The sequence below is a fragment of the Pelecanus crispus genome, chromosome 7, assembly GCF_030463565.1.
Source record: "Pelecanus crispus isolate bPelCri1 chromosome 7, bPelCri1.pri, whole genome shotgun sequence".
NCBI classification, from domain to species: Eukaryota; Metazoa; Chordata; class Aves; order Pelecaniformes; family Pelecanidae; genus Pelecanus; species Pelecanus crispus.
The window spans coordinates 29,988,869-30,001,388 of NC_134649.1; the positions used below are offsets into that span (position 1 = coordinate 29,988,869).

The 12,520-nt window shown below is 33.7% G+C and overlaps 1 protein-coding gene across 15 annotated transcripts in view; it reads right to left on the reverse strand.

The window, feature by feature from the left end:
• Positions 1–12,520, reverse strand: part of ATP2B2 (ATPase plasma membrane Ca2+ transporting 2) — a 189,987-nt gene that overhangs the window by 92,986 nt on the left and 84,481 nt on the right. For 11 of the 15 annotated variants that reach the window (XM_075714578.1, XM_075714574.1, XM_075714577.1 and 8 more), the window contains 2 exons: positions 12,024–12,149; positions 3,578–3,703 (listed from right to left, as the gene is read on the reverse strand). The exons of 1 other annotated variant lie outside the window; for it this stretch is intronic. In XM_075714578.1, the coding sequence (XP_075570693.1) occupies positions 3,578–3,703; positions 12,024–12,149 (252 nt within the window). Of the gene's footprint in view, positions 1–125; positions 186–1,726; positions 1,760–3,577; positions 3,704–12,023; positions 12,150–12,520 lie in introns of all 15 variants that reach the window. 3 more of the 15 variants (XM_075714576.1, XM_075714573.1, XM_075714566.1) reach the window with 2 other exon arrangements.

Here is a 12,520-nt window from a genome sequence, read left to right on the forward strand (position 1 = left end):
AGGATCTCTCAGGGGGCAATCACATGCACATACGACATCTGTGCAGTTCATAAAAGGAAGAGGGAATCTTACATAGTCAGGAGAGAAATCTATCAAATAAAACAAGCTAGGTGTTCTTGACGTACCATTGACTAAGCTGGCATTTGCATTATCGGTGGCATTTGCACCTGCCGCACCATCTGTAGCTGAAGGAGGGTGGGAGGAGGGATGGGAAGAATCTACTGAGTAATAATGGATAAAAAAAACCAATAAATAATAATAATAATAACAACAACAACATGAACAAATGCACATGTCAAAACAAAAAAAATGTATGGTATGCTATGGCTTTGTTTTCTCCAAAATCAATCTGTTTTAAATTAATTAACATAATTTTCAAAAGCAAAATGTCATTACAAAGGTGTTACAAAGTAAGCAAAAATGCATACATGGAATAATAATAATTAAATAAATAAATATGAAAGACAGTTAATAGTTGTTAACAGAGTTGGTGAGAACTGACTGTACACAGTACTATGTACATTGCTTTGGATCTTTTATGTGTAATTTTGTTTAATATAATGTATGCAAGTACTAAAATAGTTGAAATACTTCCCTTGAGTTAATGAATTTACACAATGCATGGGTAGTTTTAAAATATGCAGCATACTATATAGTATATACAACATATATATTTTGTATTTTATGTAATGTTGCACATTATGATGTATTACTGCTGATACATCCCAATCCACCATGGGCTTAATCTATGTCCTGCCATAACCTAGTTAACAGGCACATTGATCTGAGTAGAAACAATAAACATTTCAATATTATATGTGGAAATAGCAAACATAGTCTTGAGGAGAATAACAAGATTTTTAGATCCAAAGAATAGACATTATGTATTTGCCTGTTTTGTGTAAAATGAAAAAAGTACCAGGGGAAAAAAAAAATCCTCTTTTTGTTTTCAGCAGTTATCTGCATATTAGAGAAACTGGTCAAGTAATCTTTCCTAACAGGAAGGTGAAAAACTCAAAGAAGGTTTTATTATTTTATTTTATTTTTTTTATATTAGAGTTCAAAAAATTAGTCTCTACAAATAATAGATAAAATAAGTTTTGTTTTGTTTCTGTTGATTAATTGTTCACAATAGAACACAAAAGTCCTACAGTGAATCCTGATTGAGACTCCTGAACTTCCTCAGTACTTGACCCATAGTGACTGTTTCATACTGTACTGGTTTGTTATTCAACAAAAATGGTCATGTTTTATTTACAAATGGTAAATTGGGAGAAGAAAATAAACAGTATACAGGATTTAAAAACATACCCTGTGTAACTACATTCATGAAAATTTCAATTGCAAATTTGATTACTGTGATGGTAATAACTTAAACTGTTTTGGTTACTCATGCTTATTTTTCATTCCATTTGGATACTCATACTAACCAGCACAGCATGAACCGCTAACAGCAAATCATGCATTTCAACATTTAATATACTGTAATTTACTTCTGGAGAATAACTGATTACTCAAGCTCAACATTAAGATTTGCAACACCAACAGTGCGTGCACACTGAAATGGTTGCCACAAACAACCCTGTTGATTTGAAATTATTCTTTAATTTAACTGGACCGATTCAAAGACAGTTATTTTAATCATTAGTTCAACCCTGATTTGCACCAAAGCTTGCTGGCTAAAAGCCTCATCCTTTTATTTGATGTGGTACAATTCTTACTCTACCTGGAAGCTGATGTCCATCCTCCTGTTTCACACCTGTATGATGATTTTTTACAAAATGTTAATGAATGATAAAAGCATACACCCACATAAGACTGAAACAAACATTTATGATTGGCAGGATTTCAGAGAATTGCATGTTTATATATATGAGATTACATTATTTGAGTTTGGCCCTCAGTCTGCAACCAGTTCTGCCCAGGCACTCCTCTGCACTAGCACAAGGCTGCTAGCAACATCAGAAAATGTGAAGGAATTTTCTTGGTATTGTATCTATATCCAATTAGATTCAGTGTCTGCATAAAAAGTTCTTCCACACCTCTGTAAGTATTTCTGTCTCTGGGTAGTAAGTTATGACCACGGTGCAGTGCATTACTCTGCTATCTCAGATTTCTCTTTCCCTGCCTTTCAAAGCTACCCACAAAGAAACATAAGAGAATCACCAGTGTCCTGAGTAAAATAACATACAGAGAAAGCCAACCTAGTTAAACAAAGGACCTCCAGGCAGACAGCTGTCACTTTCAAAGAGGTACTGAAGTTGCTCCTTCTCACCTACAATATCCTTAGACACTGCCAAAAGAGATGCTGCCAGATCTCAAAAGGTCTGTGTCTAGGAGCCTTTCTCTTAATGATAGCCAGATCAAGCTCTAAGATACTGTTCAAAACTAGTCTGACATGAGACTTTTACTTTGGAAAGTTTCATTCTTTCTCCATTTAATGTTCCTAGAACTTACCATGCCTGCAGGTATTGTGCATTTCTGTGTAGAAATGAAATGGTAAACATTTCATAAAGTCTTTCATGAAATAAAAAGGGATTTCCTCAGAGAAACATGTAGTCAAGTGCAGCCACTTCTTGAACATATTCAGAAATGGAAACTGTAGGTCATGAAAACCATTTAAATTTGGCCTTCTATCTGCAGCTTCAAATTAAAAGGATGGAAATGAAAAAAAGGTGGAATCACACTGCCTGACAGATACTAACTAAAATGTTCAATAAGGCTATAACTACTCTTTTTTATTAATAGTGAAAACCACTAAAAGGAATGGAAATGTTTAAAAAACCCATATTAATTGGCCCTTAATCATGTCTGAAAGATAAATATTCTTAGAACAAACTTGGAACGGAATTCTGAAAGTAGACGTGAACAATTTACAAGACTATGAACAAAAACTGGAAAGGACACACATCAAATCATGTTTCTGTTTAGTGTGCAACCCATAAATTAGTAACGGCTTATGACATCACACTATAATAAGGAGAAAAGTCTAAAGAGACTTCTTGATTTCATTAACTGATACAGGACATCAAAGTTAAACTCTCTGTTAACATTTACTGTTACTTTCTTCTCTTTTACTATTCTTAGTTTGAACTTGCTCCTTAAGAAATTAAAATGCCTCTAAAGTCACTCACTGGCATTAAACAACTAGGCTAGCAAAAAGCCACATCTTTATTTTATTTTTGAAGCTCAAAGAAAGACGCTATTTCCATGGCCAAGTTTTTTTTTTCTGAAAAAAATATTACATAGATGTAAATGCACAAGAGCAAAACGTTAGTAAATTTTAGGTGAGTATGGACTTATGTAAAGACACGGCAATGGGAGTATCCCATGTATTCCCTTGCATTTAATTATGTACCAAGAGTCTGCAATTTCACACTGGAAAAACATCTTGTTATCCAATGTATTTATTGGTTAACAGCTTTTGCTGTTTTTCTGTGTGACATGTAATGACAAAAATGTATACAAAAAAGGAAGTTTTTAAAATCTTATTTATTTGTCAAGAATGGAGAAGAGCTCTGGCTACGCAAAGCTCAAGAGTTTTCTTCAGAGCATCCTTATGTGTTGTGAAATTTACCTTTCTTATCTTTCTTTTCTTCTTCTTCTCCTCCAGCACCTAGCAGAGTAAAGATGATGCCTGTCTGAGAATTCACACCCACAGCAGTTACAAGCATTCGTCCAGAGCCTTCCATGACGTGAGTACCTGAAAATATGCAGTAAGTTATATATAGGTAAAAAAATAAAAAGAACAGCTATTAAATATTTTATGCAAGACTTTTATTATAGTACTGAGAGAGCTCTGTTACACTTTAAAAATCTATATTGAGGCCAATACAATTATATACCAAAAATAATCCCTATTGTTGTATATCATTCTCAGCCAAGAATGGATGCTTAATTGCAAATCTTAGGCTGCACATCTATTAACCACACACATTAGATTCCCTTTTAAAAAGAAATGTTGTCACTAACCAAGTTTGCATAATCTTGGAAGACAACAGTTTAGCTTCATACAGTTAATTCTTGTAACTTGGAATACTATTACATAAATGAAGTGAAAGTATGTGTGCAATTTCTCTAATCTTTCTCAGTTATGGTTGATTTACAGGCATAGAAAAAAATATTTTTGAAGACAATTTCACATCGTTGAACTTGAAAAATCAATACAGACAAAAATCTTCAAGGGGATGTTTAATTAAATCAAGAGATTCCCAAATAGCAAGAAGAATCTGACATACACTTGAAAACAAATTCAGTATGTACAGAGATTTTTATTACTCTAAAACAAATCAAAACATACATTAAGTTTTTCTGAGAATGATCGTTTAACTAGGTAATTATATCATTATATTAAGTAAATTGCTTTTGAGCAATACTTCTGGCTTTATTGTATAGAAATTGTTTATTTACAGCTCTTATTCCTATATTGAACCAAATGTGAGGTGCATCTAAAGATCATAGCCTCTTAGAAACCTTTTGCTAGGAGTTGTGGAAGCACAAATAGAAATTCCTAGAAACGATCAAAAGTATTCTGATTTACATTTTGGAAAAATTTTATAACAGAGGATTTGCAAAAGATCAGTCTACGCAATTGCACACTGACTATTTCTAAAAATTTTGAAATTGAAGAACAACCTATTGTTATGACATGTATTTAAGGCCAGTTAATAAAAGCTTATTAAAAAACACCTGTCATTGAAACATAGGAACAAACGTGCCAAGGATGGTCTCAAATTGTGCAATATGTCATTTCATATAGTGACAGAGTCTTAATCTAAAAACTTCCTTATTGAAGTAATATTTAAAAAGTTTGTAGGGAGATATCCGTAGTAGGTAATTAATTTCAAAAGATATAAAGCAGATCAGTAGTGCTCCTATGAAAAAGATAAAAACCAAAACCATAATGACCAGAAACTACTGATAGATAGATAAAGCTGTTCATTGAAATAGACTTTATATTTTATCTTTTAGTGGTAGAAAATTATTATATGCCTATTAAGTATAAGTCACTGTGAGAACACAGAGGAAAAACAATCATTTCTTAACAGAAAGTTGACAGAGCAAAATAGGATTGTAAGTTTATTGCGCTTGGGGTTTTTTTAAGTACTCTTTCCTGTATTTGAAGAAGGAAGTAGTCTGCAAACTATGAAAATAGACTGTAACACACAAACTGTTAGCCTTGAGAAAAAAATCACCATATACAAAGACCACAAACATGTATTTATACCTCCAAGTGAACTATGGATGGACACATGGTTAACTAGAACCTGCTCACAAAGTATGCTATTATCTAACAATTGTTTTTAATCCTAGGTGCTATAGTTTTAAATAATTCTATTTTAAGACCAGTCATTATCCCAGACTGGCAGCTGTGGGACATCAGAAGAATGAGACTAAATGGAATCAGAACACAGTCCAGCAATTACATTTTCCTTTGGAGTCGCATGGGGGCATGTAGACAGAAGGCATTTTTACTCTTCTTTTGAAGCTATTTCTTGGTTTAAGAGTCTTTAAGTCAACTAAACAGTTTGATCATTGTGATAAACCACTTATAATGCTTACAATACGGACTTTAATCTTTGCCTTGTCACTGCAGTATTTGTGGCAAACTACTATTCTTTGCTGGGTTTTAATCTGTTGTTCCTTAGATCCTCGCCTCACTTCAAAAGTTACATTACTGCTTTACAATTATCAAGTTTGCCATAAATGTAAGGTTCTCCATTTACTTTCCTTAAGACAACATCACTGTTTCATTCATTCTGTAACAGCATGAATTAGGTAGAATCATTAACTGACTTGTCCTAAACAATTCTGTGGCTAATAAGGTAAAAATTCCGGTATGCTTATTCTCAACTATCTTGCCCCTATCACTTACCCACTTCCATCACTAATTACCGCTTAATATTTTAAAACTAAAGTGAAGTTGTTCACTGACACCTGTAGTTCTGAAACGTACCACAGCAGGGCATGGCTGAAGCCACAGTAAAAAATAAAAGAAGTCTTCAAACAAGCTTTCTGGAGACTCCTGCAAAATGGCTTTTAACCAACTGAATTATGAGCCTGTTGCATTGAGCAAATGAGCAATATAATTAATTTCTCATGGAGAATCTTACTGGGCATTCAGATCTACTAAACCTGAACAGCCATGGAAAGATTCTTTCTCCCCTCCCTTTTTAAAAAACATTTTATTGGGGGTTCATCCTCATCTACATATATTCATTTCATTGAGTTATCTCAAAAGCTGAAAAAAAGGAAAGATCTATGGACCTGTGTCCTTAAATAGATCAATATTTTATACATAGACACACACACTTGGAACCCATTTTTTAAAAAATCCCATTTTCTTATTACTGCTCATCCAGTTGCTGCCCTAGAACATACTAAGCAATGCAACTATCTATTCATAATCAAAATATCTTCTTCTAAATAATCAAAACCTCTCACGTTCTTAAAAGGAAAACAGAAACACAGAGCAGAGACAACATCTGTCAACACTAAGCCTAATTTGAGAGCATAAATATCTCATCAGAACACTAAGAAAATTTCAGCAGAAATAAGCCAAATAAAACAAAAAATGCGTTAATGGTCAGATACAAGTTTAAAAAAAAAGGAAGAAATTTTAAAAAAGCAGCAGACCTTCTCAGTGCATTGAGGACTGTTCCTATGGCTTTCTGAGATAAAATTTGATTCCTTAAAGAGTCATTTGATTTCTTTCACATGATAGAGCAAAACATCACAAACATACAATTTAGGACTGCCACCCAAACAACAAAAACCAAGTTAGATTCAAGCCTAAAGGAACAGTAAAGATCTTTAAAAAACAGAATAGCCTTGGTTGTACTAGTAGTTCAGAAAAAAAAAAAAAGAAAATGTCTGAAACTTAACTCAGAAATTTAGAGAACCTCCTTTAAGATGTAACACCATTTAAAATAGATTTTAATTATGAACTGGCTTTTAGCATTTCTATGTTTTGTTTTGAAGGAATCTTCTTCTGTATTGGACTACAAAGGTGGGTAGAAATGGCCTCCAAAAAATGGCATGTACATTTCAAAACCAGCTTTATGAAGAAAACACACACACACCAGATTTCAAGCTTACCTCTGCACACCTGGAAAGGGCAAAAACGCCTTAACTTGAAATGTCTTTCTGAACCTTTTCTTAACATTAGTCTTGTAAAACATAATTCAAAACTGTTAAGGTGCATAAAAAGCATGTTTTAGAGCAGGTACTAATTTATTATCAGATTATGTTCCACTAGTACTATTGGAAAAATTCTTCAGCACCTAAGCTAAACCAAAGCGCTGAACCTGCTTCCACCTAACTCTGGCACTTTCACCGTTTAAATGGTATTATATTAGCTTGAGTAAAGAAATGGGCTCTGTGACTTCAATCGGCTATTGTTACATAAATGGAATTCTGGAACAAATGCATGTTTTCCACTTAATCTGTAAAACTAAGCATGTATTCCAACTTCATGTTGAACAATTCTACTGACTTCTTTCTCTCTCAAGACTAATTTTTCAATATTAGTAGAATACATTTTTTTATATACTGAATATTTAATTTGAAGTTGATAAATGGTGAATATTCCAAGATAGAAAAGGAAGAAGTCTAGTTTAGTAAGAAAAGAGGTAAACAGATTAGACAGATAAGGAACCTATTACAGCATACACTTTTCCAGACAAAAATGCAACTAAACATGAGTCTGCTCAGAAATCCCCAAATCTAATAACAGTACTAGTGAAGTAGATTGGAAATAGGGCCGAAAACCAAGAAAAGAAAAGCAGAGCATGCCAGTTTGTGGGTTTTATACTGTTACGCTACTTCTAGCAAACTTGTGGTGAACAAGAATTCTCTATCTGCGTATCTAAACAACAATTGTAGTCACTGCAATTATTAAGAGGTAACTGAAGTTAATAACAAAGTCAACCAACCATCAGAATATCCTCTATGAACAAAAATGTTTTCCAGAAAAAAAACCCATCTACACGTATTTCGACATATCCAAATAATTTGGAACATTTGAAGTTAGCTGCTCTGTTCTGAAAATTTCTGCTGTGCTAGAAGCCTAGATTGGAATATTTTCTGGCAGGGAATTAAGACAGAATCAGAACTACTCTTCTCCAGGCAATAACTGACCCGATTCCTTAATCAAGCTTCCTTTTTCTTTCCAAAACCTAACAAAGCACCATGACCAAGAGATTTATGTTGTTTATTTGTTCTCAAATAAGCTGAGTTTTCTTTGTTTCAAATCCTGGCTGTGCATTGACAGAAATATGCATTTATAAAAGTTAGGTTAGGATAAAGTAATGATCTGTCAGTCTCAGTTCAGTGAGAACTACACTAGTTGAACTTCTCTATGTAACTCTTTCATACCTTAATCAAATTAATCTAAATTCCTGGGAAAAAAGTTTTAAACAGTAAGCCTCATAAGGTATTTTTTTACAATGTTAACTATTATCACATAGTACTCCAAAATACTTCACTGTGTGCAACAGTGAGGCCAGACTCATATTCAAAACTTCTGTATTTAGGAATCATGGATTTCTCCAAACTTTGAACTATACAAAACTTAAAGGGCACATCAGCTTCAATCAAGACAGCTGAGTGGCAGTCAGACCCAAGCTGTCTTCATCTGTTGGCTGATACATGCCGATGCTCATTGCAAAGAAATTTAACATCACCACAGTCTTGTTTAAGATGATGACTTTTGACGCAATGGCTTATTCTACACTATGCATGCAAATCTCTGTTAATGAACTAAAAGAAGGAAAATGTTTTAGTCAGAAGTATAGTGGAACTATAGAAGAGAAGCTGCTTCTTTTTGTTTCAGTATATCAGAGTCTGTATTTCCATTTCTGCCTTCCTAGGTGGTACCAAATGTGCTATATATACAGATGGAAATGAAACATCTGGTCTAGTCAGCATTTGTACTCTTAGAATTGCTTCTCAGCTACAGTAAATGACTATCTGGATGATTAAACAGGACATTAAGCACAGAAACTCATTTAGTTTACATTTAGTTGTCATTGAAACTGATTGAATATTAAAAATGTTGTTTCAGGTGCCAATGGTGAAAATAATACTTCCTGATTCAGAGTGTTTATCTTTCACCAAATTCAGACTCACAAAACAAACCGTAGCTGCAATTCAAATGTTACCCTTTTTCAGTTACTCCTCTGTCAAACGTAGACTGTTTTCATTTCCAACAGTTGATTAAGGGAGAATAGTGGCAAGCAATATCCTGACAATATTTGTCTAAATTCCAACAGCCTACTCAGAGATAACTTACTGATGTCTTCAGGTGCAAAGATATGAGGAAATTTTAAAGTCTGTTTGCTGTTTTTGCAGGGGCGTGGTTTGGGATTCTTTTTCTTTAAACAAGTTTTATAAAAATATAGGTCTAGGCTAACATCCAACAGGAACTCGGTTTTTAAACCAGGTCAAACCCACCCTGAAAGACATGGTAGTTTCCAAGTTTTTGGACTACTAACAATTTCCAGCAGGCACATCAGCTCCTGCATCATTGGCATTACACTCACACTGTATCTATGGAAGAAGGTGGTTTTTTGCATAACAGAACCTCAAATCATCAACTCTGCTCCTGAGCAAATAGAGTTCAGGGATTTTCTAACATGGCATGAGTAAAAATTCATTAGTATAAGCATGGAATAAAGATGCGTGCAGTGCTTGTTAAAATATCACATTAATTTGCCACCTTCTTTGTAATCACAATAGAGATTACACAGTAACAGAGAGAAATAAAGAGTATAAACTTTATTTAGCTCTGCAATAAAAACATAAAGACAAATTTCTCTCCTTATAGCAAAGAAATCTGAGTTTTGGGAAGCAAGACAAAAACATCTTTTCTCCTAACTTGACTGCTTTCCCATCATGCCTTTCAGGGCAATAACTTCATGTTTTTTCACAGCCACCACTGAAATCTATGGGTATTCAAAAAGATCTAATACAATTTAGGAATATGTGAGAGTACATGAATCAATGGAAACCTCCTAATCAGAAAAACTCTAGAATTCAGCAACAGGATATTTTAGTTTATAGAAGTCTATGATATTTCATGACAGAAGTTTCTGTGAGAAAATATCATTATTAAAACTATCTTTTTAATATGAAAATTTTATGCCATTATGAAGTTATATTTACAAAACAGTACAAATATCAGCTAAGAAAAAAGAAATGGAAAAAAAAATGCACAAATATTTCAAGGACAACATTGGATTACAAATTTTGTTAGGAACAGCAACAGTGAGCTACCCTTCCTCAAAAAAACACTGCAGGACTCCCTGTTTACACACTGGAAAGCATCTCCAAGAGAACTCTTAATCTACAATCAAGCCTAAATATCTGCACTACTAGGATAAATCAAATTATTGTGAAGCTAGCAAAAATAAGTCAGTAGTTTCATACACTACTCATGAAAGTCAGAACACTTCCTTAAGTTACCTTACAGTATATCAAGGAGCCAGAGGGACACCAAGAATTCAAAAGTGGCACTGTCTCCACTATTCAGCATTTCTGTATGTGTTGCACTCTTAATGCAGTGTATGCTGCACTCTTAATTGTATTTTCTCTGCACAAATGCAGCCTTCAGAATTTGCAGCTACTCCACTAATCTTTATTAGCCTCTAGTGAACATATGCAAACACATTTTTCAGACATTGATGACTTGGAAAAACTGGGGTTTTTACAACATGAACAGCAAAAGGCATATACTTGGCAAGGACACTGCAGCAAAAACATTTAACAAATAAAACCCAGACTATTTTTAAAGAAACCAAAGGAATTTTTCTCCTAAAAGAGCAAAATAAATTTGTTTTGCTGCTTTATTCTCAGAAGCAACAGAAATTTTTTGTGTAATTTGAAAAAAATAATTTTTAATGCACCATTTCAGGCAGAAAGATGCTTGAACCTTGCTAAAGTTAAAATTAACATGGTCTTTTGTAACATGAAATGGCAATGGCAAGTCCACAAATAACATTAGCAATTTATTCATCTTAAGTTAACGCAGCCACCTTTTGACTGAAATCTGATGGTTGTTCTACCAGACGCAATCCCATAATTTACCTAATAAACACTCATAATCTCATAGTCGGTGAACTAATTATCTGATTTTAAGTTTGGAAAGGATTTGCACTATCAATTCAATAAAAACTGTCACATATCCTTACTTGTCGCTACTTGTCTCTTCTGAACAAAAAGCATCTCCCAACAGCTTTTGCTTGGGAAACGCCAGCTCGGTGAGGCAGGATGGGGGCAGGATTTCTGCAGAAATGCATACTTACCTGCTGCATTGCAACATAAATATTCTCCTTGGGATGACTCTTGGCTGACTGTACAACAAGACAGCAAAGAAAATCCTTTCCATGAATAAAAATTTCAAATGTATTTGAAAATTACTGTTTTTCCAGTACGGAAATTCCCAGCTGGAATCTATTGACATCCAACCTATTTAGAAACTATCTATAAAGATAAAAAATCACATTCTATTTAAGAGATTTACTGTATAGAATTGTATTACAAAATACAAATAACTTGAATTTACCACAGAAGTCAAGCCAACAATATTTTAGTATATCCATTTCCTTCTAAGCACACTGTTTCTTTTCTGTTGTATCTAGTATACACCCAAAGTGTTTAAAGAGACTTTAAAAGGCTTTTAAATTTAATGGTTAAATTAAAACTAGCATACAATGAATTGAAACAATTGTTATTTCCCTAAGTGTTGTTACAATTGTTATTTCCCTAAGTAATACTTTCCTTTGCCTCTGAAAATGTTTCATTACTTTCTCACTTTACAAAATAAATATGATGATCAGAAATAATGGCACCCAATCAAAAAACAATGGCATGTCTTTTGAATGACAAACAGACAAGGCCAGTGTCTGTGTTCAAAAGATTAGTTGTGTCTAGGTTACCAAAACCTGATGGTGTGGAAAAACAAAACAAAACCTGAACAAAGCAGTGCACAAAAGATAACTCAGCAGGAATTCAGGCAGATTTACCTGACAGTAGCATTGGGTCTTTGTCAACAGATTTGCGGACTTGGTCTGACTCTCCAGTTAAAGAGCTTTCATCAATTTTAAGATCATTTCCTTGAATAAATATCCCATCGGCAGGTAGAAGATCACCTTTCAGTAAGAACATGGAAAACCACAGTGGTTTAGTAAGACTGTTTTTATAATTACATAATGATTTTTATTATAAAATCACAATTAACAACAACTGCATTAAAATGTAAAATGAAAGCAAAAGTGAAAGTACTACCATAGCAGTCCATATTAGCCACATTATCGCAATCCTATAGGGAAGGGCCTTTGTACTGCAAATATTTTTTGTCTAGTACTATCCCAGAATCAGAATGCATCACATTTAACATACGATGAACATAATAATCACTGAGATTTGGCAGGGGGAGTACTGTTCTTAATGTGACATGAAGGTATCTCTATCAGACTTCACAGAAATTAACAGTGGCTAATAAACAGTCAAGCTGCTCTTT